Raw genomic sequence first — 27,890 nt, 5'->3', positions numbered from 1 at the left:
TTACCGTTGCCCCTTGTTTATTGTGTGACAGCCCTGTTTTACTGATGTAACTACAAAAAACCGCATATACAAACATAAAAGACGGCTCAGATCATTTATGCAGTTTGGTTGACGTGGAGGACAGCGGCCTGGTTTGATTCTTCGTCGGAGTGCTCCATCTCCCCGCTGGTCGGTTTGCTCCTTTCATCGTAGAGTTCCTGCCTGATTTCGAGCGAAGCCCTATAGTCATCGCCTTCTTCAACGATGGCGAGCTCGATGTTGTTGTTGACCACTGCATCTCCTTCACTCCCGTTTTCTTTTTCCAGGGAATCAGCAAAGGCTTTCCCTTCCTCCGCCAGAGAACTGGGAGAGGCCAGGTCGGAGTGGATCTCGGTGAAGGATGTCTCCTCGTCGTTTGCTGTGTGCTCACTGCCGGTAGCCTCTGCCGGCTTGTCTTCCGTTTCTGCGGAGGGATCTCCATCCCGAACCTTCTTCACGTTGAACGTGAGGGGAGAGACCTTGAAAGATGAGCTTTTTGATGAGGAGGACTTTTGGTGGTTAGGGGTGAGGGACTTCTTAATCTTCTCCCTCCTCTCATGAGAGACGATCTTGGTGCTGAACTTGTTCATCTTCTTCTCGATGTTTTGGCGGGAAAACGCTTTCTTCAGGCTGTCCACCTTCTTGAGGCTGGACCTCTTGATTTTCTCAGCTCTCGTCTCCCCGATTTTCTCATCCATGCTATCGTCTGCCCCCTCTTCATCATGGGGTGCTTCATCCTCTGAGGAAAGCTCTACAGTGTGCAAGGTTTCCTCCAAAGTTTTGTTCTCATCAACAGGCTCTTCCTTCCCGTCGGTAATACTGGGAACAGGCTCTTTCACAAACACACTGGCCGGGATTTCGTTTTCTTCCTGCAAAGAGTTGACATTGTGTTTATTCAGTGTTCACATGGCACAGACTTGATAAACAAGGCACGGCCCTCAACAACATCAATATTTTTCTTTCGAATAAGGCAGTAAAGGAAGTTTGTTTTTTCTGCTGTTGTTGCCACAGTATATTTAACCAGTAACAATCACTCCCCGTGGAATTGTTCGGTTACGTGCTGTAAGAGTAATGGGCTTACGAGCTGTCAACTGCATTGTAGAAGAATTCATTTTGCTCCACGTTTAGGCCAGTGTAGATCTAACCTTGCCAATTTCTTAATGCAGTTGAGAGCAAGATGCAGGACCAATTCCTGTTTCCCCTTTCACACACCCCTCCCTGATGGCCTTAACAGCAATATTAACGGTGGTTATGGCTAACTAGGGCTCCTGGTCACGTTTAACCCATAGTCTGAAATTGGATCCAAACCACTGTTAAACAATTGGCAGCAGCCTATCTCCACTAGCCCCGGAAAAGCTAACCAGGAGATTGTTCTGCAAGTCCATTCCCCTTCTCGCATCACAGGGACCCCTGGCCTCATCACGCTCCCCTGGCTGACCAATTGGGGTAGCCAGGGGGCATGGCTGCTAGCAATTTAAACAGCGGTGCGGCCGGGGGGCGGCCTCCTTTCGCCTCTTTGCTGGATCTCCCAGCCCACCTGCCCTCTTTTTATGCGTTGCTTGACAGCGGCCTTGCTATGGACTAAGGTCGGCCGCCATATTGTTGGGGCCATGTAGGATTTTTTTCTACTTGGCAAACTGGCACCAGCCATTTGGTTTTCGCCTACCTTGTAAGCATTGTTTATGGGAGGGAAGGTTGTTGCCTCCGCCTGCCCCTCCCGGTAAAGGGATCCGGGGGACATGGTTCCTCTCCGAAGCCTGGGCATGGGCTAGGGCCGTAGCACGACCCCATCAGGTACCCTGGGGATGCCCCAATTTGATGTATATCATAGGGCTCCCCCTACCGGTGGTTTACCCTTATGAGATTCCCTGCAGATGGGCAGGAGTCAGGATATAGTCCGGTTTCACCCAATGCCTAAGCCAAACTGCTCACATCTGTAACCAACAAAGTTGCGGCCTATTTTATCCCATTAACCTAATCTTTACAGGCATAGGCCAACTCAGCCCTCCAGATGTTTTGGGACTACAACTCACATCATCCCTGACCCACTGGTCCTGTTAGCTAGGGATGACGGGAGTTGGTAGTCCCAAAACATCTTGGAGGGACAAGTTTGCCTATGCCTGACCTAAACAATCGTGTCCGTGTGTTTATTATCTAAGGGAATGCCCCTTCCGCCCATAAGAAGGAGGGGGGTTTCAGGCAGGTAACACGAGCCCTGCACGTGCACAGGGGATGGCTGAAGGGTACTTCGATAAAGGAGTCCGGAGGGGCGTCGCCACTGTCCGGAGCCGTGGAAGGTGAGGGCCCCAGGCACGCCCCAGGCCGGTGATCGCAGGGTGAGTCCCTAGCTGATGTGTAGCAGCAGGGGCTCACCCATCTGTGGTTAATCCTTCCCGGACTGCCAGCACGTCGTACTGGAGTCTGATATAATCAGCTGATCCAATGCCTAAGCCAATACCGCTCAACATCCGTAACCAATAAAGTTGTGGCCATTTATTTCCCATTTGAACCTTACATTTGGTGTCTTGTGTCTTATTTCTCTGGGGAAGGGATCGGGTCCTTGACATGCAACTGCAGGACCCGGAGCCTCCCCATGCAATGCTCTTTACTCTTCAACAGCGCTGCATTTCATGAATCTGGGAGCTTCAAACATGCAAAGTATGTGCTCTACGAATGTGCTGGAGCACACAAGACATTCACATACCCTCCATTCATTTTTACTTGCTGCAAAACCAAGCCAAAACATGGAACCACGGCAATGTTTTTGTATGTGTCATGGGCCTTAGGGAAAACCAAGGGGGGGAAGTGAAATTGGAACTGCCCCCAGTTACAAATCAGGAAGTGACCATCTCCCTGTTGTCCTTCTGGCGCCTTTCAAAGTCGGTCCTTCTCTGACATGCCTTTCAAGTGGAGATGTTTATCCCAGTTTGCATCTGCATTGGACTCAAAACTGTTTTCACGCAAGTTTAATCGCTGTTGTCCTCTTTACTGTCAAATCGCTTTAGGGTGTTTTAAGGTAATACATTTGAAAAAAATAGTTCAATGACAAAGAATTATCAGAATTGTAGGTGCTTGTTGGGATTTGTACATAGAATTATGAGGGTTTTTAAAATTTACTTTTTTTTCAAAAAAATGCTCAGTCTGGAGCATTAACACCTCCCTGACAATAATATAAAGCAGGACTCATGAAGACGTATCCCAGGTTAATTGAGGATAGTTATTTATGGCTGAGGAGAAAGACGATGTTGCATGCAGGCCATGAGATCTGGCCTTGGGGACATGCACATTCTTCTGTGAAATTTGCTTTATTTGTTGCAATAACTGTATTTCACAAAGGCGCTGGTGTAACGTGCCTCATGCCTCTTGTATCATTCCACACACCCGCCCACTTTGCATTTTAAATAAATCTTTAAAAATAAGGGGGAAAATATTCTGTGGCCACCAGCTCCGTTGACACCAAACCCACCTTTTCAACTATTTGATGCGTCAAACTAAGACATACTCAAGAGCAGGTCCATTGAAATTCAACTATTTCCAAGTCTGCTGATTTCGACAGGTCTGCTCTTAAATATGACTAAGTTGAACACAACCCTCTGTGCCCTAAACAATGAAAGCAGTCTTTCATTGTGCTCTACGTGGGGCTACCTTTGAAGGCGACCCGGAAACTACAACTAATCCAGAATGCGGCAGTTGACTGGTGACTGGGAGTGGCTGCCAGCCAGATGGGTGGGGTATAAAGTAATAAATTATTATTATTATCATCATTATTATTACCAACAATGGTACCATGGCAAGGCGTTATGAAGTGCACAGAACACCTTTTTAGGTGCCACAAAATGTCTATGATGATGGGTATGATGAGTAATCAGTATGTGATAGGAGGGGATGCCTAAAGAGATACAAACCATTGCTCACCAACCCTTTATCCATACTAGACTTTTCACAGTAGCCTCTTGTGCGAGGTACTGATGGCATATGAGCTTATTTTTTAAAAGCAGCATGAAAAATATACAGGTACGCGCTGAATGACCCCCCATTCATGGTATATCCATGGTTCTGAGATGGAGGGGGCTTCCAAACTGTTGCTCTTTTCAAGTGGGATTCAGGAATCACAAGACAGAGAAACCAGTAGGAGAACACTTCAGTCTCCCAGGACATTCTATAAAAGATCTCAAAGTAGCTGTCTTAATACAAAGGAATTTCAGAAATAGACTGGAAAGAGAAGTGGTCGAATTGCAACTAATCACCAAACTTAAAACCATGGAGAAACCTGGTCTGAACAAAGACATTGGATTCTTATCTCATTATACATGACAAAGCTATCTTTAGCCATCTCACCCCTTGCCTTTCCCTGCAAGACTAATTGCAGCTGTTAAGAGTCGTCAACAGGTTTTCCACACCTATCAGCTGATCACCCATTCCCACCACCCTTCTGAGTAATACCCCTCCCCACTCCCTCACTATATTTAAGGATCTGGTGACTTCTGTTTCAGTGTATCTGAAGAAGTGTGCATGCACACGGAAGCTCATACCAAGAACAAACTTAGTTGGTCTCTAAGGTGCTACTGGAAAGAAATTTTTATTTTGTTTTGACTATGGCAGACCAACACGGCTACCCACCTGTAACTCCAACAAATTCAGATTGTGCAATAGGTCGATTCCAAAACTCCCCAAAAGATTGGACTTTTTGTGATAAGAAATGCAATGGGAAAACGTACTGGAAAAGGTGAGGTTGTGCTTGCTTTGATGCAAGATTGTCTAACACCCTCGCAACATGATTACTCATTATGGGCAACATTGTCTAATCTTTCTGCAAACGAATCAGGATGAATGCTCAACAAACAGGCTGCCTGGAAGCACCCTGACTGGGTATTCAGTGAGTGGGTGGGAAGACTCATACTGGGATTTCTGGTCCGAAGACCCACCTACCTACTGAAGCTAAGCAGGGTTGGGCATGGATGGTGCCTGGATGGGGGACTGCCTGGGAACCACGCTGCTTTGGGTTTCGTGACAGAAGAATGGCAATAAGATAATTAACTAACCAAAATGCAGCTGTCTGGCAGTTTCGTAAAACCAAAAGCAGACTCCACCAGAAATGGCTCACGTTCAGCATGCACATGGAACAAGATTGTTTTGCAACTGAATGTTCCAACTTCTGGGTTTCTTAATTCTGCCGGTGTTGTTGACAAAGAGAAGTGTGCTTTTGCAGTGAAGCTTGGGTGTGCTTAAAAACAACAACACTTGTATTTATAGTGACTCAAAAAATATATATTCAAAGTTGTTGTTTTTTAAAGGAAAGGAAAGAAAGAGGTGCCGTTTAAGTAGGTATTTATGACTGATTGCCTTATTACCTGGGACTTAAATCAGTTTTACTTTAAATTGGCTCCCAAGACGAATATAGAACCTACAGCGACTGCAACTTCTTTCCTGCCTTAATATAGCTTTCATGTGGGGGGTGGGGGGTTGGAAATGAAAGAAAGCTCAAGTCTAGCACATTTTTGGGGCATCGCATACAACAGATGCTGAGAGATACTTAAAGGGCTTCCAGTACGAGCCCATGGCTTTGCATAACGTTAGGGTTGCCATGCGCCTAGAATTTCTTGGATATACCCGGAATACTGCAGTCTGCAGTCGGAAGCAGTGTCTGGGTGGAAATCGACCCCCTTAAAAAAAATGCCAGGGGAAATCCGGATGGATGGCAACCCACTGTCGGCAGTGTCGTTTTTGCCGATTTCCCTAAAAAATAGCTCCCCGCACCACGAATAAAACGCTCAACAATTGAATCGGATTTTCACTTTTTGGAATATAGCAAACCTTCATAACGTTTGTATATTATTTATTTACTTATTGCATTTATATCCCCTCTCCCAAGGAGCCCAAGGCAGCATACATGGTGCCCCCCTCCTCCTCATTTAATCACAAGAACAACAACCCTATGAGGTAGGTTAAGGTGAGAGGTAGTGGCTTGCCCAGTGAGTTTCATATCCGAGCGGGGATTCAAAGCCTGGTCTTCTAGGTCAGTGTTTTTCAACCACTGTTCCGAGGCACACTAGTGTGCCGCGAGATGTTAACTGGTGTGCCGTGGGGAAAATTGAAAAATTACTTTATATATAGTCAATATAGGCACAGAGTTAATTTTTTTAACATTTTCTAATGGTGGTGTGCCTCGTGATTTTTTTCATGAAACAAGTGTGCCTTTGCCCAAAAAAGGTTGAAAAACACTGTTCTAGGTCCTCGTCTGACATGCTAACCACCACACCGGCTCTCATATGCTGCTAATCGTATGCACAAATGCCTTGGGGAAATGAAGAGGTCAGGCAAGGCACTCATCCTTCCCATAAGCAAATTAAAAATAAATAAAACCAAACCAAACTTTTAAAAAGAAGAAGAGTTTGGATTTGATATCCCGCTTTATCACTACCCTACGGAGTCTCAAAGCGGCTAACATTCTCCTTTCCCTTCCTCCCCCACAACAAACACTCTGTGAGGTGAGTGGGGCTGAGAGACTTCAGAGAAGTGTGACTAGCCCAAGGTCACCCAGCAGCTGCATGTGGAGGAGCGGGGACGCGAACCCGGTTCACCAGATTACGAGTCCACCGCTCTTAACCACTACACCACGCTGGAGTTCCAGGATCTAGCATAAGAGACCGCCTCCACAGCGTCTCCAATCTCATACAAAAGCACCTTGAGATCTGGTTGTGGTTTTTATTTATTTTTTTACTGAATGCTGATGTGCTGTATGTTTTAGGAGTTTATTAAGATGGGCACATTTTCTTTCTTTCTTTCTTTCTTTCTTTCTTTCTTTCTTTCTTTCTTTCGCTATAATTTTAAGCCGCACGAATCCTACAACGCCCGCCACCACTCCCCGAGGACCTACTGAGCTTTGGATGACGTTCTGAAGCATTTTTTTTGAGAAGAAAGGAGATTGCAATAATCTGCCCTCGGGCTCTGCTGTTGGGCTTCCCAGTAGGATATGTGCAAACAGGATGCTAGAAGAGATGACCCCCCCCCCCGCGCGTCTGATCCAGCAGAGCTCTTTGGATGCTCATATGGCTCCTCCAAAGTGCTTCAAATCAGATAGACTTTCTTTTTTTTAGGGGGGGGGTGTCAAGGGACAATCTGGTCCACGATTCCTTCCATAATGATAATTGGTCCGCCTACAGGGAATAACTAAATGTATAAATGAAAGGCAGCACTGATTTTTCTATTGCTATTACCATACCATGTCTATTTTAGTGTCGATAATGGATATAGAAATAAATACTGTACTATGACCTTTTAAACTCTCTCTCTCTCTCTCTCTCTCTCTCTCTCTCTGTGTGTGTGTTACAGGTGGGTAGCTGTGTTGGTCTGCCATAGTTGAAACAAAATAGAAAATTCTTTCCAGTAGCACCTTAGAGACCAACTGAGTTTGTTCTTGGTATGAGCTTTCGTGTGCATGTATCTGAAGAAGTGTGCATGCACACGAAAGCTCATACCAAGAACAGGAACAAACTCATACCAAGAACAAGAACAAACTCAGTTGGTCTCTAAGGTGCTACTGGAAAGAATTTTCTATTTTGTTTCTCTCTGTGTGTGTGTGTGTTATTTTTCTCGTTGGTTACTATGCTATTTTTCTGTTTTTATATTGCAATCCATCCTGTGATCCTTGGGTGAAGGGCAGTATAGAAATCTAATAAGTAAATAAAATAGAAATAAATAACTATGGGATATACAGCCCCGGTCTCAGAAGCCTAGACTCAGGAGTCCCATCAGCAGAAGCCCTGTGGAGAGACTTCTGTTTGCGTCACGGGGCTCCCCCATTCTTCCCCTGCGCCCCCCACAATTGGCTCACAGTCAGCAGGCAGGAGTGTGGGTGACTTGTAGAAATCAGCTGGTTGTTTGCCACACCTCAACCTCTGTGATATATCAGCAGAACATGCGGAACCCCAGCAGAGTCTTCAGAGGTTTCCTTCTCCCGTCAGACAACTTATTCTAGGGGAAAACTCCTCTCCCGCACAGCTCAAAGTAACAAAATGCTTATTGTTTCCAGACACAAGACAAAGCTAAGTACTACGATCTAGTAGGGCTGCTGGGAGATACATGCATATTTCACCCAAAACTGGTTTGAAGACCATATTGTGATATCAGATATTGACTAAGAGACAAATGGTACACTCAGGTGTCCCAAGAGTGGACTCACAAACTGAATACACACAAACACATCCCCACCTCCCCGCTTGCAGAAAAGCAGCTCATGAAGGAGAATACTAAGCTAGAGCTGTTTTAATGTTGGTCAGCACTCAGTCCTGGTAGAACTTAGCAGAGAGGAGGAGGAGGAGGAGGAGAAGAAGAAGAAGAAGAAGAAGAAGAAGAAGAAGAGTTTGGATTTGATATCCCGCTTTTCACTACCCGAAGGAGTCTCAAAGTGGCTCAAATTCTCCTTTCCCTTCCTCCCCCACAACAAACACTCTGTGAGGTGAGTGGGGCTGAGAGACTTCAGAGAAGTGTGACTAGCCCAAGGTCACCCAGCAGCTGCATGTGGAAGAGCGGAGACGCGAACCCGGTTCCCCAGATTACGAGTCTACCGCTCTTAACCACTACACCACACTGGCTCTCCATAGGGACAAAACTGGGGTGAGTCGGCTCTTAGTTCTGACTCTGCGTACTGTTTCTCTCTCTCTCTGCTTTCTGCCTTTCCAGTCCCAACGGTCAACGGCCACTACTGAACGAAGCTGTAGATGGAAACCGATACCAATCCGAAAGGAAATAAAACCCTACAGTTAGATGTCATAATGGCAGCCATTCTTCACAGCTCTGGAATGGAATGCGGTGGGTAACATTCGCGGCCAAGAAACTTCAGGAAAAGCAAATATTTCAGAAGCAATCTCCTCCAAACAAAGAAGAGGTTATGGAGGACCAAGCAAAGACCTTCCTTCAGAAATGCACGCTTATAAAAACATCACAGCACCACAGGGTATGTCCCAGAAGCCTGAAATGAACTGGGCAGAAAATTGGCACAGGGTTGGGGCTTAGGAAAATCTAGCAGTTTTGACATTACTGAAGTTCTCTCCCCACTACAAAAATAAATAAAAATAAAGGTTCTGTTGCCATTTGCAGTATCTGCATTTTTCTGTTTGCCTGTGTCACGGTTATATACTTAGTTTATCATTTTGAACGACATGTTCACGAGATAAATTTGCCTCCGCACTGAGAAGGGTTGCAGTGCAGCCGAAATGCTGCAATTGTTTCAACTCTGTTCCCAGCAAGAAGCAGATTGCAAAACGCGGCAGATATAATGTAGCTTTTAAACCCGTCAGCTGTTGGTGAAAAGAAAGCAGAACCCCTTCTTCAGAACCGTTTCCTGGAGGAAAGGTTATTGGCAAAGTTGCCTCAGGGTTGAGATTCTGAATACCGTGTGCAGATGCCATCTTGCACTCGGGTAATCGCTGAAAAAAACAACAACAACCCGCACCCCCCTCGCTAACCTCGCGGAAAACACCAGATCAACATTTCAAATTTTTAGAAAGATACACTGTTAAGGTCCTGTTGTTTGTTTCACAACGTTCAAGGGAGCCATTGTGTTCTGAAATAGAGAGATCCATCATGTTCTACAGAGCTTGGGAGTTTCCCATCATCTGTTTCATGAAATGACATCTTGGGAAACAAGGTTGTTGTGCTCATTGTGCTTTTAGTAGAGAAAATAATACAAAAAGTGGTTTTAGGTTACTTTAGACTCAGTGAGCCATACAACGGAATGACCTGCATATATACGGTAAGCACAAATCCATATATACTGAAGGCACTTGCAGATCATGGAATCCAACCGTCTAATTTAGGGGCGGTGGGTTTTTTTTAGTTGTTGCTCTTATTAGGCAAATTGGAGTCGCAAACTCTTGCAAGCCTACTGTGGATAATTTAGCAAACGGTCCGTGCGTGCCCATCTGCCCACCCCCAACTGAAAATATATGGACAATGAACTTTTGGACAAGTTTAGCTGCTGAGTGATTTGAATTTGCATCTCATCAGCCCTGCCACTATCGTCAAACTGGAACCGTGAATTTAAGAAAGGCGGGGCAACATACGAGAACCTCTTGCAACAACTTGCTGGTTCGTCGCCCTAAAAACTTGGTCCGGGCCACAACAACGCAACACTGAAAACAGTTTAAAATAAATGAAAGCAACCAGAACTGGACACACTGTATACAAACGCCGGCTCCTTCGGCCTGAAAGCGAGATGAGCGCCGTAACCCCATAATCACCTTTGACTGGACTTAACCGTCTCATCCATGTGAGAATGGATCAAACCTATCCATTCTCAAGGAAATCGGCCCTGAGTGCTCACTAGAAGGACAGATCCTGAAGTTGAGGCTCCAGTACTTTGGCCACCTCATGAGAAGAGAAGACGCCCTAGAAAAGACCCTGATGTTGGGAAAGATGGAGGGCACAAGGAGAAGGGGACGACAGAGGATGAGATGGTTGGACAGTGTTCTCGAAGCTACTAACATGAGTTTGGCCAAACTGCGGGAGGCAGTAAAGAATAGGCGTGCCTGGCGTGCTCTGGTCCATGGGGTCAAGAAGAGTCGGACACGACTGAACGACTGAACAACAACAACAACAACAAACCGTCCAGGGGTCCTTTACCTTTTCACCTTTACTCCCCCAATTCAAGGTTTGCCTTAGTGTTTAAAGCCCAAGATGACCCAGGCCTCAAATATCTGAAAGACCACTTGCTTCCCAAGCTTGACTTGGCTCCATTTCTAATGAGACAGTTCGCTGTCTAACGTGCAGAAGATACCTGACGACAAAACGTCAACAGTTCATGTGTACATATTGTTATTGGCATCCATCTGTCTCCGGAGACAGTTCAGGAGTGAGCCACTTGGGGTAATGTTGGAGAGTTACAGCTCCTGCTCTGGCTTGGCAAGAGTGATAAGGGAGAGATATGTTTCATTGCAGCTACGAAGGCGACTGGTCTTGCTGATACAGGTGCACCAACCATGGTGTTTTTCTGCCTGTGCTCTTCCTAGCAGTCATTCCTCCTGCCTGGCATATATGCTAAGCCATGGGTAGGCAAACTAAGGCCTGGGGTCCGGATCCGGCCCAATAGACTTCGAAATCCGGCCCGCGGACGGTCCGGGAATCAGTGTGTTTTTACATGAGTAGAATGTGTGCTCTTATTTAAAATGCATCTCTGGGTTATTTGTGGGGCATAGGAATTCATTCCGGCCCCCTGCTGAAAAAGTTTGCTGACCCCTGTGCCAAGCCATACTCAGAATAAACCCACTGAAAAAAGGGGAGTTGATTACCAGAAGCCCATTGATTTCAGGCAGCCTCATTTAAGTATGACTCAGTCAGAAGCAACACCCTGTCTTTTCCTTGTGGAGAATGCAAACAAGCAGGGTTTGGGTCCATGACTAGCATTCACTTTAAAGGGGAAAGCTGCAACTGAGACACCCAAAGCGAGATTGTACCCAGGTATGTATACCTAAACACTGAAGGGTATTGTTAAAATCGGCCTCAGAAGTTGCACTGATTCAACCCCTAAGAAAGCATTTTGTGTCATTCTCTTCAGATTCGTTCCTCATCTGGGCATGATTCTTGATGGGTATCCAAATAAACCTTTTTGGGGAGGAGCATTTTGGATACCTAGCAAGCTGAAAGGCTGCAGCTTATTGTCCTTCGTGGGAACCTGTGAAATCGAGGCAACGAAACAGTTTGCATCCAGATCTCTCGTGTTGGCACATTGCCTTGCGGCCTTAGTCTGGGTTATGGCTAACTTTGATTTGTTTCTGAATCACAAATTATCTCTCCTTACATGGGCAAAACTCTCTCTGACTTATGCTTGGCAGAGGACCAAGCAGAGCCTTTAACATCTAGCAAGAGAGTTTTTTCAAATAAATAAAATTTTGCGCAGTGTGGTCAAATCATCTTGACGACGCAGAATGGCTTGATCTTGTTGCAAAGTGATGTCGGGCTCGTTGGTAATTGGCTTCTTTCTTCATTTACAAATGCTACGTACGGAATAAAAGGGGCCCACCATTAACATCCCGATAGCTTGCAGGCAGGGGATGCAATCCTGTATCCCTCCATAAGGGAGTTATATTCCAATTCCCACCAGCTCCAGCCAACATGGCCAATAGGCAGGTTTGATGGGAGCTGCAGTCTGGCAGCATCTGCAGGGACACAGGGTTCCCTATTGTCTGGCATTCAGAAGTATGCTAAAAATCAGTCAGCATTGTTGCAATAAGCTGTAAAAGATAAACGCTCATTATGTGCAATGAGCACTTGGAACAGTCATCTCACATGATAATACAGTGGTATCTTGGTTCTCAAACGCCTTGGTTCCCAAACACCGGAAACCCAGAAGTAAGTGTTCTGGTTTTCGAACGGTTTTTTTGGAAGCCAAACGTCCAATCCTGCTATCGGCTATTGTTTCCAGGGCGCCTGCACCCTGGGAAATCCAGATGTATGGTAGCGCATGTCAGAAGTGTAGATTTTGGCAATTTTCATTTAAAATACAGTGGTACCTTGGTTCCCAAACGCCAAAAACCTGGAAGTAAGTGTTCCAGTTTTCCAACTTTTTTGGAAGCCGAATGTCCGATGTGGCTGTCGGCTATTGTTTCCAGGGCTCCTGCACCAATCAGAAGCCGTGTCCTGGTTTCCAAACATTTCAGAAGTCAAACGGACTTCCGGAATAGATTAAGTTTGGTGCTTTTGTTTTTGCTATTTATTTTGCGTTTTTTTAATGGCTTTTTCAGTTATTTTTTTTTTTTTTTTTTTTGCAACTGTGTGGAACCCAGTTCAGCTACTGATTGATTGATTGTGTGACTGCGGAAATGGATAGAAGCCCCCCATCCAAACAATGACTATCATCAGTGCAGGTAAGAAAAAAAAGTAATTTTTTATCATCTACAATACTGTCTTATTTATTTTATAGTACAGTACACTGGTTATTGCTTTCATTTTATGGAACAATGAACTCATTAGATAGTAAAATTCATGTTGAATTGCTGTTTCAGGGGTTGTTTTTAAATGGAATGGATGAATCCATTTTGCATTACATTCAATGGGAAAGCACACCTTGGTTTTGGTTTTGGAACGGACGTCCGGAACGGATTAAGTTTGAGAACCAAGGTACCACTGTACTGCCTCATAAGCACTTGGGAGGAGACTGTTCCACCTCTTCCACTTAAAAAAAAATCTGCATGTCACTGTAAACCATGGTTAGTGGTTGACTGTGAACACCTAGCTGGGCACTCTTGTTCCTCTCTATTGCTATGCAGAGTAAACAAACCGTGATTCCCTCCAAACAAACCACGTTCAAGAACAACCAGTGGCTACAGATTGTGGTTTCTGGGAAATGAAATAAACCACGACCGTTGGTTTGGACCTAATGCTAAACCAGGGACTGTGGCTTGCTTCTTTCTCCAGGGCTAGCAGGAAGAAGCGCAAAGCGGGTGTGATCAACCCATGCGCAGTACGCTATTGGTTTATGGGTGACTGTGATGTGCAAATGGGAGCCCTGGACGTGGAAAAGCCGAATGTTTCAGTGGGAAGGTTAGCTCACCATTCCAAGGCGGCAGAGATCTGTGACAGGACTGTGATAGCAAGTCTGAATTGGTTTACTGTGGCATAAACTCTAAGGGTCTCATCAGCTGCTTCATCAGTTTCTTTAAGACACCATTAAAATTTTCTGCGTCTTTGGCCTCCTGGCCCCATTTTCTCTTGATTTTTGAGCTGGCAGGTTTCTGAGCTGGGAGTCTCTTGGTATTCAAAAAGCACAAAAGCCAACCGAACAATGAAATTTCTTGGTGTTTTTCTCCTTCCGTTTTAAGATCAAATATTTACTAACCGGAGTGGCACTGAATACCAAATTCAGTGACCCCTAAGCTCTCATTTTAATGGGATTTTTTTTTCCTGGTCCCCACATGCTATTAAACTGCACATTGTTGTTACTGTGTTTTGCTTTTTTAAAAAATAAATAAATAAAAAAGACCCGAATTTCTCAGTTTTGGGTGGCAACACGAGCTTGCTCATTTGCTGTGGTGGACGACTGGATGAATGACATTTATTCTGAACCAAAGCAGGGTGGGGGTGGGGGTGGGGAATCATGCAGGTCATGTGGTTCCAACAAAGCGGAAAGGAACAATGCCAAAGCTTAATAAGGCTTTGCAAACAGTCATTTCTGTGTTTTGTTAGGTATTCTGTGCCGTTTGCAATTTGTAACAACTCCTGCGGCCACATTAGGAAGAGAAGAGAAGCCGAGCTTGGAACGGGACAGTAAATCTAAATGAGAGGAAAACAAGAGACACGCAAAGGTACAGAAGTTTTTCTTTTAACCAAGAAAAACAATGTATCAAGAGCTCGGCTGGATCAGGAAAGGGTCCAATCCAGTCCAGCATCCTGTACACACATAGGCCAACCAGATGCCTGCGGGAAGTTTGCAAACGGGATCTGCGGGAAACGGCACTTCTGCTCCCCAACGGTGATTCCCAGAATCTGGAAAGTGACCTGCTCACAAACCTAAACCATATGCATTTATTTTCACATCCATCTTGGGTAAGGGGTAGCTACGGTCTTTCTGAGGAACACAAACTACAGTGGACGCTCGGGTTGAGAACACGGTCCATGCGGGAGGCGCGTTTGCAACCCGCGCCGCTGCGTCTGCGCACGTGCGTGACGCAATTTGACACTTCTGCGCATGCGCGAAGCACAATTCAGCGCTTGCGCGCATGCGCAAGTGACGAAACCCGGAAGTAACCCGTTCTGTTACTTCTGGGTTCGGCGCTGTGCACAACCCGAAATAGCGCAACCTGAAGCAGCCGTAACCCGAGGTATCACTGTATCAGATTTAATCAGCACTCTTTTTCTAGGAAAAGAGGCGCCAGAACTCACCACAAACACCTCACCTGTTATCTTAGAATGGCAATGGCACCCAGAAACTGAGTTCCAGCAAGTTCCGGCCAAAAGAAAGCCATGGATTTAATCTGTCTGGGTGTTGTTGTTGTTTTTTGGTAATCTGAAAGCTAATGCAGAAACCCAAAACTTTGCAGGTTCTTAGCTTTCTACAAGAAACCAGAGGTCAAGATCGTTTTGGGAGATTTTCGCTCGTTTCCGGGAGATTTTTAAAAGCTCGCTGTCCACTAGCGAATGAAACCGCACACACTGATGACAGGATTTTTTAATTTTTTTTAAAAAAGCTTTTCATCCTGTGTGTACAATACTTTCCGCTCGCCTCCTTTTTAAAACTAGGGAGTGGACAAAATAACAATAGTTAATAGGTCTTTTCTTTATCGAGGTCCTATAAGAGAGATCTCTGTGAAGGCTTTTGCCTGGAAAGTCCTAGAGTGGATGAAAGGAGAAAAAGAAAGAAAAAGAGAGGCCTGAACATGGCGGCTGTGTTTTATGATCCGCTCTAGGGTGTGGCGAACCTGTTCCCTAGATGTGGACATTCTTGGCAGAGAAAGTTGTGCAGCCTGCAGGGCTGAATATCTCATAATTTTGAGAGAGCTTTGTGGCTGAAGTGAATGAGGAAGGCTTTATCTATGGGCCAACCTCTTTGTGTGTACACATGTTCGCATTGCACGGCTATCCCAGAATGGCGGAAATGCAAGCAGAGGGGCAGAAGGGCGGAAGGCTATTCAAGCACGGCCGCAGGGCACGTGGGACTCCCTGTTTGGCTGAGTGCTCCTTGTGATGCTGCACCGGCTATAAAAATAGGCCTGAACGTGGTTGTAAGCGATGCATTCCAAAGATTCTTAAATCCTCTGTCTCAGGAGCTACAGAGGCACCCAGGGTCTGGGTTGTTGTGGCAAGAAGATGGGAGCGCTTGAGACATTCAGCCCTGGAGGCAATTCGGCCGTCCCCACATGTTTGTTTGGTGTAAAAACAGCCCTAAGGGGAAACCCTTTCCCAGTGCGGAAAACTGTGCCTGGGACTTCCTAAGCTCCTAGTCCCTAGATCTGCGGTTGCAGGTTTACGATTCGTAATTTGAGAGGAGCTCAGTGGACACGATGATTTCCCATGGTCTGCCTGTAGCCTCCTGATGATGCAGAGAATTTTGTTCCCGGGCAGAGCCGTCTTTCCCATTGGTCTTAGTGGTTTGTTGCGCCAGGGCGCTGGCCTCTCAGGGGTGCCCTAGCGAGTGGGGGAGCTGCGCGGCTTTGCCGGCAGCCCCCCCTTTCCCTGCACGCCTGCCAGCCGCACCCTGCCAACTATATGGCTGGCGGGCGTGCAGTTTCCTTCTCAAGCCTCCGCAGCAGGAGAGCGATCCCCGCAGAGGCTTAGGATGGAAGCTGCACGGAGCTCCCCTCCCAAGCCTCTGCATCTGCTAGAGACGGGGTCGTTGTCCTCCTCCTGCTTCCTGGCGAACGGCAGCGCACAGAGCCTTCCCAGACTGCCTTCTTGAGTGCCCCGACGCCGGACAGCATGTCCGCCAGCACGTTTTCCTGCTTGATAGCTGCCACCACACCGGGGATTGGGGTGGTGGGGGAGGCAGAGGACATTTTCCACTGCCCCCTCCCTTGTTTTGGAGTTGCGGGGGGGGGGGGAGGTGCCGGAGGGATCTTTGCACCACGGCGCCGGATATGCTTAAGACGGCCCTGTTCCCAGGTTTCTGATCAGGTCCAAAGTTCTCCTCACCACATGGCCATGAAGATCTTAGGAAAGGGGAGAGGCGACTGTCAGGGTTGAGCCAGATGAGGAGGAGTGGTGGCAAGCCCCCCCTGGTGAGGCTGCACCCACGGAAGAACCTGAGGAAATGGAGGAGTTCATACCTGGAGAAGACTGGTGGCGGCACTCTTCGGAAGAGGAAGATTCAGATGGAGAGGGGGAAAGACCAGAACAGGAGGAGGAGGAGGAAGTTGAGCCAGAATCAGGCCCTTGTGAAGAGAGAAACAAGCAGGGCCCTTCCCCTCCTCCCTTCTCAGCTGTAGAGCGTAGAGCTGAGAGACGCAGGGAACAATTAGAGGCAGCAGCAACTCATAAGAGACGTGGTTACAGGCCAGCTACTTAAGAAAGGCTGGCTGCTCCCTTCGCTAGCACCTGCAACTGCTATGCTGAGTGCGTGGTTGCTCTTGCTCGTTCTGTTCCTGACTCCTGGCTTGTTCCTGACTCCTGGCTTGTTCCTGACCCTTGGCTTGTTCCTGGCTCCTGGCTTGTTCCTGACTGACTTGGCTGGCTCCTGACTTGGACTGTTCCTGACTTTAGCTTTTCCTGACCCCGTGCTGATACCTGACTTCAACTGGCTTCTGACTCGGACTGTTCGACCTCGGCTTATCTGTCTGACTGCTGCACTTCAGCACGCCAACTTGTTGGCGCCCTAACAGCTACAACCCCAAACGAAAGAAAACCCCCCCTTGAATCAAGGCACTCCCTTTCCCCCACCAAAACCAGTGGTGTGCAGTGAAATTTTTCAAAGGGGAACAGTTAGGATCAGAGGCAGCAGTATGTGAAGGCAAAGTGGGGGGGGGGATGTCATGTGCATGAGCATCATGCTTCCTTCCCTGAGCTGGGCAGAAGCTTCCCAGGCTTTGGGAAGGAGGCACCAAGCTTTAATATTGTAATACTCTAATTTACTGGGAACATTTAGAGGACTAGCCTAGCTCCCCTAGTCCACTGACTGCATGCCACTGACCAAAGCTGATCTATATTGCCTGGATTCTTTTGAGAACAGTAAGGAGCTCTGAGAATCGCCATTAATTGAGTTTCTAGAAAACACAGATATGAAAAGCCTGAGCAATTAAAAAAACAGCAACCAACCATATTATATTTCTCCCTAAGAATCCTGTATCTTGGCAGCACAGCACCTTGCCAACCCTTATAGCACCAGTACTATCTTCCTTCTTTTGCACTTCTTCAGCTTATCTCGTAACCTTTTAAACCTACAACCTACAACCCCCATCATCCCTCGCTAGCAGGGCCAATGGTCAGGGATGATGGGAACTGTAGTCCAAAAACAGCCGCAGACCCAAGTTTGGAAAACGTTGGCAAAGGGTATCCTTTCTCAACCCAGGGTGCTCAGAAGTTGTTGGACTACAACTCCCATCCTCCTTAGCTAGCAGGGCCAAGGATGATGGGAGTTGTAGTCCAACAAGGTCTAGGGTATCTATGGTGGTTTTTTTTTTTTTTAAGTCTATGCAGAGCCTTTGATATGTCAGTGAGATGGAACACTTCAAAGTTTGCTCTCGGGACAAAGCAATAAAAGCTGGAAGGCAGAAGCTGCTGGCGTGCCAGGATCCTTCTCCTCCTCTGGTTTTATAATACTGAGAACTGCATAGCGAGCAGAACAATGAGCAGCAAGGTGGAGTCTTTTCCTCCCCGAGGGAAAGGACAGGAGGTTAGTGAGCAACCTGTGCCAAATGTTTTCCATCCAGGCCTGCTTGATTTATGTAAAGTATTGTCATCTAACGGTGCAAGAGATGTTTAACACGAAAACATCGTTGCGCGCATTCCCCCTACATTAAACTCGGCAAAAATCAAACAGCTTTCTTTCCCCCCTCAAAGCTGCATGGTTCTCCCCCCCCCGCCATCTTTTAAAAGAACTGAGTGGAATGTCTTGTATAGTTGATTCAAATTTAGATTTTGTGTAATCCAGACCACTGCTAAAAAAGGGGATGGAATGCACACTGCTGATTCTATTTTTAAAAAAGAAAAGTTTGGTTTTACAAGCAATTCCACCCTTCAACTCCCTCGCCCCTTGAGCTCCACTTCTGAACGGACCGGATTGGTCCTCAAAAGTTTACGACTGGCACTCTATCCAGAGTTACCGGTGTTGATAGTTGAAAATAAGTCCAACTTTTAACCAGCAAATGGCCAGACTGCATGGTGCAAGAATTCTGAGCACATTCCCCCCCCCCCAACAGAGGAGGGCTGCAGAGTTGCCTGGGAGCATAGCTGCTGAAAGCACTCCCGCTAATTTAGAGCTTGAGCTTGTGCTTGAAGAGTAGATGACAACTACTGCAAAGAGAACAAAAATGTACAGCCTTGCAAATAAGTCCGGTAGTTACTAGCCTGACTTGCATGTGACACATTATACACGTGACGCATCAACTTCCTGAAAGACATGAAGAACCAACCCTTTTCCAGTTTACAAATGCTTTGCTGCTTAGTTGCCTGGCAAATTGTGCTTTGCTTCGCATGGGCGACACGGCCAGAGAAGCCGACCTACATGGAATCAGAGCAGAGGAGCGGATGCTCAAGCTCTGGATTTCCTGCATCATAGAACCATAGAGTTGGAAGGGACCACGAGGATCATCTAGACCAACCCCCCGCAATGCAGGAATCTTTTGCACAACGTGCGACTCGAACACACGATCCTGGGATGAAGAGTCTCACCGACATGTAGCTCCGGGCTGGCCTTCAACTCCCATCGGCCCCTGCCAGCATGGCCAATGATTAAGGAGGATGGGAGTTGGATCCTGCCTTCCACAATTGTTGTGAAGATATATCGGAGTGGTAATCAAACGCACCATGGCTATTGTCCTAAGCTCACCGTGGGAAGAATGAGATAAAAATGTAACCAGTAAGTCAAGATATTCTCTGCGTACACAACACTTTCAAGAATTGGCAAGAGTAGCCCATACGCAAAACAACCCAAGCACACAGCATCAATGGATCCCTTGACATATTTTCACTTTCGCACATCCCACAGGCAAGAAAGCAAAATCGGGTCACTCAGTGGAGGTGCTGGTTTGCCATGTTCTGAGCAAACTATCTTGGTATGTGCATATATTCTCAACAAACTGCGATTGCTGGAAAACGATACACGGAAGCCTGCAAAGATACTTGTTTCTGCCACTGTTCTAATCTGCAACATACGAACCCCATGTGATGGCATTCTACCATAAGCGGAGATGAATGGGGTTTGTGTGTGAGCAATGATGTAGAAAATGGAACATCATCCGCTAAGCAGGGGGAAGGCGCACACAATACAAACATTTCTTTCAATGCTCATCCTTTTGATAGCTTTGGGCTGATTGGTAGCCTGCCTGTCTGCAGTTCTGGCAGGGAGGCAGGAGGAGAGAGCAAATCTTATAATAGATTCCTGATAAAATATTGATATACGTGGGAAAACAAACTGAATTTGAATATCTTGCTTAATTCATTTCTTTGTTACACCAGCTGGCACACGAAGCTGTGTTTTCACTCTCACTAACTACTACAGGATACTTTTTTTTAGAGAGAGAGAGAGAGAGAGAGAAACAAACAAATACAAACCCCCTAAGAATCAATTCTCGGCTCTTTCATAAGCTTACTAGGTGCCCTGAAGCAAACGCCTTCTCTCTCTACCTGAGCAGCATCTATCCCCATTCGCGGTCTGTAAAATGGAGATGATAACACTGACTTTATGGGGTTGTTGTAAGGACCACAAAGCTGATATATGGGCAGTGTTTCAAGTAAAGGTAAAGGGATCTCTGACCATTAGGTCCAGTCGTGGATGACTCTGGGGTTGCGGTGCTCATCTCGATTTACTGGCCGAGGGAGCTGGCGTACAGCTTCTGGGTCATGTGGCCAGCATGACAAAGCCGCTTCTGGTGAACCAGAGCAGCGCACAGAAATGCTGTTTACCTTCCCACCGGAGCGGTACCTATTTATCTACTTGCACTTTGATGTGCTTTCGAACTGCTAGGTGGGCAGGAGCTGGGACTGAGCAACGGGAGCGCACCCCATCGCGGGGATTTGAACCGCCGACCTTCTGATCATCAAGCCCTAAGCTCTGTGGTTTAACCCACAGCGCCACCCGTGACATACTCATCTTAAAAAAGATAGGGAGCTGGTAGATACTGTGAATTTAGCCTTGAGCCTTCTGCCACTGAGCTTGTGATCCTTCCTCAAAGGGATCTTATGTTTGATAGACCTTTAGGTTGGGGATATACAGGTAGGACACCTGTGGCCCTCTAGGTGTGGTATGGTCCATCATTTGTGGTATGGTCACCTCCAAAGGGAGGGTTCATATGATGCCTGCTATGTTGAAAGATGGGTTGAAAGGGGGTCCATGTGGGCTAGCCCTGCTCCTGGGAAAATGTGTGCCATGGCTCTAACGAAATTATTCCCAGTCATCTGCACCTTTGGCTGCAGGGGAAAACTAGATCTACAGGTAGAGATCTTTCACCCAAAAGAGGAACCTAACTGAGCAAGATTTTTTTTTTGGGGGGGGGCTCCTTTCCTGTAACTTGAAGCCATTTGAAGAGAAATTTGCAACTTATTCAGCATTCCAGAATCAACAGCATGAGACTATCGCTAAACGGACAGAAACAGACACGCTGGCCAAGTGTTACAAAACACCAAGGTAACAAATGTCACTTGCCGAAAGCAAATCTCAGTCATTGTCCATGATGTAATGTTTAAGGGATCGCCGCTGTCTCTGCCGAGAGGATCTCGAGACAATGGCTGCCTCTTAAACCACACTAGGAAAAGCTGAGGCAGTTGTCGTGACTGCAGAAATCACCCCGTCCTCCTCGACTCCTTCACAGACAAAGCTGGAAACGGCTGAGCTGCTTTCTGGGGTTTGCAGTTCACCAACCAGTCTCGAAAGCGGTTACTTATTTAGGCAAGATGGCTGCCCTGAACTTTGGACATGGGAGTGGCATGTAGAAGTTCTCCCTGTGTCTTAAAAAAATGCAGTACTGGATGTAATCCTAAATATGGTCAACTCACAGCCCCAAACTTCTGCATATTTGCTGGGTAACAAGTCCCGCTGGGCATGGTGGGAGAAACTCCCTCAGCATTTTCCACAGGGCTGCAACCTTCCTGTGGTATTTTCTTGCCGATAAGAGAATGTCAAGATTCCTGGGCACATTTCTCTGAGGCACGGGGAACAGGTTTCCCGTTGCAATTTCTCTGGCAGCGTGCCCGGGGTGTTCATTCTGGGTAGTGGAAAAAATAGAAAGCGAGAAAGTCGCTTCCTTGAGGGTCCAACACAGCCTGTTGAGTTAGCTGGACCTACGCAGCTCTGAAGCACGGCCCAGTAGTCGTTCCCGTAATTTATTCTCGACATCGTGCATAGATCTCTCTAAAAACGGTCTTCTTTCCTCTACCGCTTTAATAGCTTGTTAACTCATTACGTAATCCATTACTTGCTTTTTAAGCTCTTTGCAGTTTTCAAAACAGGTTTTTTTTTCCTGCCTAGGAAAACACTAACCTGCAATTTGGGTGGGGTTGACATTATTTTTCACTCTGGACTTCGAGCATCTCCTGCTGATTTTAGAAAAGAAACACCCCTGCACATACGTTATTATCTCCGACAAGACAGGCAGCTGCTGTTGTACATTTGTGTATGAAAGACTAGCTTCGTCTATCTGTTCGCCCGTGTGGGAGTCACAGATGCACGCTCCTTCCCACACTGCAGAAACCGCTCAACAGCACTGGGAAAATTGTGTGGCTTCTCCTCTCTGCACAAGGGGTGTGCTAGGGTGGTGAAGAGCCAAATTGTGCCGGTGGAATGTAGCAATTGGGACGCGGGTGGCGCTGTGGTCTAAACCACTGAGCCTAGGGCTTGCCGATCGGAAGGTCGGCGGTTCGAATCCCCGCGACGGGGTGAGCTCCCGTTGCTCTGTCCTAGCTCCTGCCAACCTAGCAGTTCGAAAGCATGCCAATGCAAGTAGATAAATAGGTACCGCTCTGGCGGGAAGGTAAACGGCGTTTCCGTGCGCTGCTCTGGTTTCGCCAGAAGCGGCTTAGTCATGCTGGCCACATGACCTGGAAAAACTGTCTGCAGACAAACGCCGGCTCCCTCGGCCAGTAAAGCGAGATGAGCGCTGCAACCCTAGAGTCATTCACGACTGGACTTAACAGTCAGGGGTCCTTTACCTCTACCTTTAATGTAGCAATTAGGGCATGAGGAAGCTTTGGCCCTCCAGATGTTGCTGAACTGCAACTCCCACCAGCACCCAAAACAGCACGGACAATGGCCTGGGATGGTGGGAGTTGTAGTTCAGCAACATCTGGGAGGGAAAAGGTTCCCCACACTTGGTTTAGAGGGCCAAACCAGGGTTGGGAGAAGCAAATCCTTACTGAGACATGAATCTCACTTAGCAACCTGGTTCGCATGTCGCACTGAACACAAGGACAAGCTGTCTGTACAAGAGTGCGCACCTGTTGCATTACATCTCTCAACCACTGCGCTGCACAAAACTAGCACCTTTTGAATGCTACACGTGAATAATTGCACAAGTGCACAGCTCCACTGTTTGTGTACATAAGTTGCACACTCGTTGAAGCACCCTTTGTGAGGGTAAACAGAATGGAAAATATGCATGCGCGCACACACATGCTACCTTGTGTTCCTGGAGGTCAGGCAGCATATGGACCCTGAGATCATCTTCTGAGGCCCTTCTTTGTGTGCCTCCTGCACAAGAGGTCCGGGGGTGGCAACGCGAGAACCGGGCCTTCTCTGCAGTGGCCCCCCGTTTGTGGAAAGCTCTCCCGAGGGAGGTTCTCCTGGCGCCTTCATTATACACCTTTAAGCGCCAGGCAAAAACGTTGCTCTATCCAAGCTAGCTCCACAGGAGGTTACAGCGGTGGTGGGAAACACTTTTCAGCCTGAGAGCGGCATTGGAGGGTGGGCAGCATATGCCAGAACTGGGCGTGGCCAGAGGGAAAAAGTGGGTGGAGCAATGAAAGTAAATTTCACTTCCGTACAGTAGACAAGATTCTATAGCTGCCCACTGGATCTCTCTATCCCCTATCCAGGCAAGCGAGAGGCATCATGCTGGTGGTGAAGAAGAAGAAGAGTTTGGATTTGGTATCCCGCTTTATCACTACCCGAAGGAGTCTCAAAGCGGCTAACATTCTCCTTTCCATTCCTCCCCCACAACAAACACTCTGTGAGGTGAGTGGGGCTGAGAGACTTCAGAGAAGTGTGACTAGCCCAAGGTCACCCAGCAGCTGCATGTGGAGGAGAGGAGACGCGAACCCGGTTCCCCAGATTACGAGTCTACCGCTCTTAACCACTACACCACACTGGTGTAGCAATAAAACTAGCTAGCACATTTACAAAGCTAAGCAGGGTCTGGTCTGGTTTCCAATTGGATGGGAGAATATGTGTTGAGATTCCTGCATTGCATGGGGTTGGACTAGATGACCCTCGGGGATCTCTTTAATTCTATGATTCTGTGATTTATCACAGTTCAAGGACATTCCACCCAGGCAAAAACATTCAAGGGGGTTATTGAGCCTGGGAGACAGACAGAGAAGCTTAAGAGGCCTTCCACATTTGGACTCCAGGCCTGAGATGTTCCACTCCTGTTCAACAACAACAACAACAACAACAACAACAACAAGAAAGTGCTGTTCAAGACAAAGATGCTTTAGCACAGAGAGAAAGTCAGATCTTGGGAGGAGAGCGCTTGATATACTTTGCAGGCCCACAAATCAAAACATTACTGGATTGTCTATATTGCAGCATAATATATTTAGCAACATCAAATTGGAGGCAGACGCCCAGGAAACCAGAGCTCAGATTTTGTACACAATGAAGAACGAGGCTTTATCAACAGGCACCGATGGCTGCAGAGCGACGGGAAAAGCTTAGGCCAGCTCAATACATAAAGCCGTGGGGAGGGAAGGAGTGGGGTGGAATAGCCAGAAGAATTTGCTCAGGGTGGCAAAGTCCATTAACTACTTTTTAACAGACAGGAGCTAGGTGTGTCTGGTTTTTTTAAGCAGGTAAGTATACACATGCATACTGTGTTCTCTCTTTTTTTAATATTAACTCCTATCTTGTATCCTGTACTCCTGTACTCCTATCTTGATAAAAGTGCTGGGAGTACCAGAACAAAATGACCCCCGTGGGTAGCAAAAAGAAGAGGGTGCGATGCTCTGTACAGGTGAGCACTGTCACAAAAAAAGCCGTGCTGCAAAACAGGTGAGGGTGAGGCTTGAACCCATGCAAGGACTAATCCTAATCACCTGTATGGATTTTTTATTGGGAACTGCTTTGCAGGAAGGGGTGGGGAACCCGTGACTCTCTGAATGTTGTTGGGCTACAACATCCATCAATCCTGACCAGCATGGCCAATGGCAAAGCAGGAGGGGACCGGGAACATCCAGGAGCCACAGGTTCTCCACTTCTGCTTTCCAAGTAACAACAGCAGGGATAACTGCTTGTAAGTTCGACGCAAACTTCGTATCTTATTTCTCTGGAGGGTGGAGCGGTCCGATACTTCGATATCTGCTCACCACTGGCAGAACTACGCAGACAGAAAAAGCGTACAAACCGAAGTGGTGGTTGTTGCTAGTTTTTTAAATTTATTTTTAAACTAACCATATAGCAGATGCCGTGCCAGTTTTTGAAAGAGAGGTTCATCTACTTTTTAAACACATTTATCACTGAACTCGAGCAAAGATGCATTTGCGGCTGAAGTCTTGTGCATAATTCACTTGGGAGTAAGACCCAGTGGGATTTAGTTTTGTGTAAACGTGCACAGGACCAGACTGTAGGACTGTTCTGCTGGCTTAGCTGCACATCAGAGCTGACAATCATTTGCTGCAAAGGAACTAGGTAGGACTCGGTGGGAGGCGTGTTCCATCGGCAGCACCAATCACAGGGCCGGCAGCTAACGGATCATTTTTTCCAGACTGCATAAATAAGACCTGTGTTTGCTCAGTGGAATTTGGGAGCACAGATCTGATGATTCATACCAATTTCAGTTTTGTGTGTATGGCATGCAGCAGGCATGATCTTTAAACACTGAAAACTGGCAAGGCTGAGTTTCAGCCTTGGCTTACCATGGCCTCAGGATCCCGTTTTCATGTCTAGACTCAAACCTGGAACCTGTGAGGCAACCATCAGGGCTGTGCCTCTGAGCATGCGCTGATGGTAACCGCAGCACACATCTGGTGGGATTCCTGCTGCAATGGGTTTGCCAGCAAGACTTGACCAAGGGCAAATATTTTCTTTTTGCCAGATTTTGGTGTGTGCGAGCAACGACGAGTGGATGAGAGAGTAGGAAAAGCACAATGATAAATGAATACAGCCTGTATGGTAGGAAAAGGACTGCTTGGATGACTAGTTAATATTCCACATTTCCTTCACAGAAATCAGGGTGCCGCAGGTTAGGTTAGGTTTTTGTAAACCGCTATGAGGTTTTCTACAGCCAAGAGGCATACAAATTTTAGGAAACAGGTTAAGGAAGTGTTTCCCAAACTTGGGACTCTATTAGTTTTTGAACTACAATTCCCATCAACCCCAACCACTGGTCCCACAAGCTAGGGATAATGAGAATTGTAGTCCAAAAAAACAGCTAAGTTAAGGGATAGTGGTTGGCCTAGGCTTGCGCACCACACTTGATGATCCAGTGAAAATTGGAATCTGGGTAGAAAGGCACTCTAACCATTGCACCACCCTGCCTCAGTGGTCTCTGGCAATTGCTGAACAGCGGCTGGCCGAATATTTCTCCCAGGTGAGCCTGTCCCTGCAGCCCCAATCTTCCCTCTCTTCTCACCCCCACCCATAGGAGCTGAAGGCTGAGGTCCCTTCGTCCCCCCCAATAAAGTATTTGAGGGTGTTGGACCAGCCCCCCCCCCAAAAAAAATTGATGGGCATTGCCGTTCAAATGGTGTCCATGTGCCACGTCTTGAAATCAATTATGTGGGGTGGGGCATACCTGGTCCCCCAGTTCCAGATTACCAAATAAGAGTAGGAACCAGTTTATGGGATCTTTTAGGGGCCCTGAGACAACAGATCAAAATAATATTGATTTGATCTCGAAAGAAAAGCACAATCAAGCTTTCTTAGTTTTAGGAGATTATTTGCAAGCCCCCCAACCCCGCCCCCCAAAAGTCTGACTGCCTAGGGGGTGCTGCCAATATTTTATTCGAGTTGGCACCCCTGCCCCCCAGTCACCCAGCCCTTTCTCTCCAGATCCACACCCCCCCCCCGACCTACCTGGAAGATGAGCACCTTGAAGTGGTTCCTGCGCAGCAGTTGCGCGTGGTTGTGCTCCAGCCGCTTCACCTGCGCGCACTGGCGGTCCATGCGCTCTCGCACCTCGCGCGTGTTGGCGCTGACCTTGCGCGACTTCTCCAGCAGCTTGGCCACCGTGTTGCTGGTGGACGTGTGCTGCTTGCACAACTTGCTCAGGTCGCTCTGGATGCCCTTGACGGAGCCCTCCAGGTCCACCTGACGCTGCTCCATCTTCTGCTGCTTCTCCTGCACCGAATCCAGCATGTTGACCAGCTTGTCCAAAAGAGTCAACACCGTGATGGCGTTCACTTGAGAGCTGTCGCGGACCGCCTCGCCCGCAGCTCCCGGAGCCCCCGTCGCCGTCGGCCCCGGCTGCAAACTGGGGCTACGGCTGCCCGACGACGGCACCGGGCTGGGGCTGCCGCGATCCAGAGGCCCGTCGGGGCTGGGAGGCGAAACGTATGCGCTGCTCTTCTCCGCTTGCACCGCGTCCATCGCGGGAGGCTGCCCGGACGGCCGCGATCAGCCACTTCTGGGTGCTTAGGTGGCTGGGTGGGTGCGGGGGTGCCCTTCTGCTTGGGTGCTGCTGGTGGTGGGGCGACTGCAAGAGCAAGGTCCGCCCCGGGAGCGAGCGCCTTCCCCAAACCTCCCCGCCGTCGGTGGGACGCAAAACTTTCGCTCCTCCCAGACGCAGGAGGAAGCCCGGTTCTTGCACGGATCAGGCCTCCTGTAGCTTTAACTCCGCTCCTCTGCCTCTCTCTCGCCCCCCTTCTTCCAGCCCCTCCTCGCCCTCTTACTTTATGAGAGGAATGCCATATTTCCCCCATGACTTCATTGGCAAAGGCGGGGGGAAAAAAACAAAACAAAACAGGCCCTGGACGGCCATTGGTGCAAAGCCTGTAAACTTTTCAAACAGGCTGCGGATGCAGCGCCAGGGACTCTCCCTGCCCCCCTCCGCCCTCCCAATGTTCCTTTCCTGTGTTGG

The 27,890-nt window shown here is 47.5% G+C and overlaps 1 protein-coding gene across 1 annotated transcript; it reads right to left on the bottom strand.

Annotated features, from left to right (window-relative positions):
- On the bottom strand, positions 1 to 27,692 carry CAVIN2 (caveolae associated protein 2). The gene is made up of 2 exons (XM_033168973.1): positions 26,888 to 27,692; positions 1 to 887 (listed from the first exon to the last, which is right to left on the bottom strand). Exons 1-2 carry the CDS (start codon positions 27,398 to 27,400, stop codon positions 96 to 98), a joined length of 1,305 nt encoding a protein of 434 aa, XP_033024864.1. The 5' UTR covers positions 27,401 to 27,692; the 3' UTR covers positions 1 to 95.
- Positions 27,693 to 27,890: the final 198 nt, after the last annotated feature.

This window comes from Lacerta agilis, chromosome 1 (genome assembly GCF_009819535.1).
Source record: "Lacerta agilis isolate rLacAgi1 chromosome 1, rLacAgi1.pri, whole genome shotgun sequence".
Taxonomy (NCBI): domain Eukaryota; kingdom Metazoa; phylum Chordata; class Lepidosauria; order Squamata; family Lacertidae; genus Lacerta; species Lacerta agilis.
Note: the sequence above shows the minus strand (reverse complement) of the source record. Positions and strands in the feature narration are given on the sequence as shown.

Coding starts and splice junctions, on each gene's coding strand:
- CAVIN2 (XM_033168973.1), bottom strand. CDS start 27,400: ATGGACGCGGTGCAAGCGGAGAAGAGCAGCGCATACGTTTCGCCTCCC. Junction 888..26,887: donor TCAAGGTGCTCATCTTCCAG/GTAGGTCGGGGG, acceptor AACTCTTTGCAG/GAAGAAAACGAAATCCCGGC.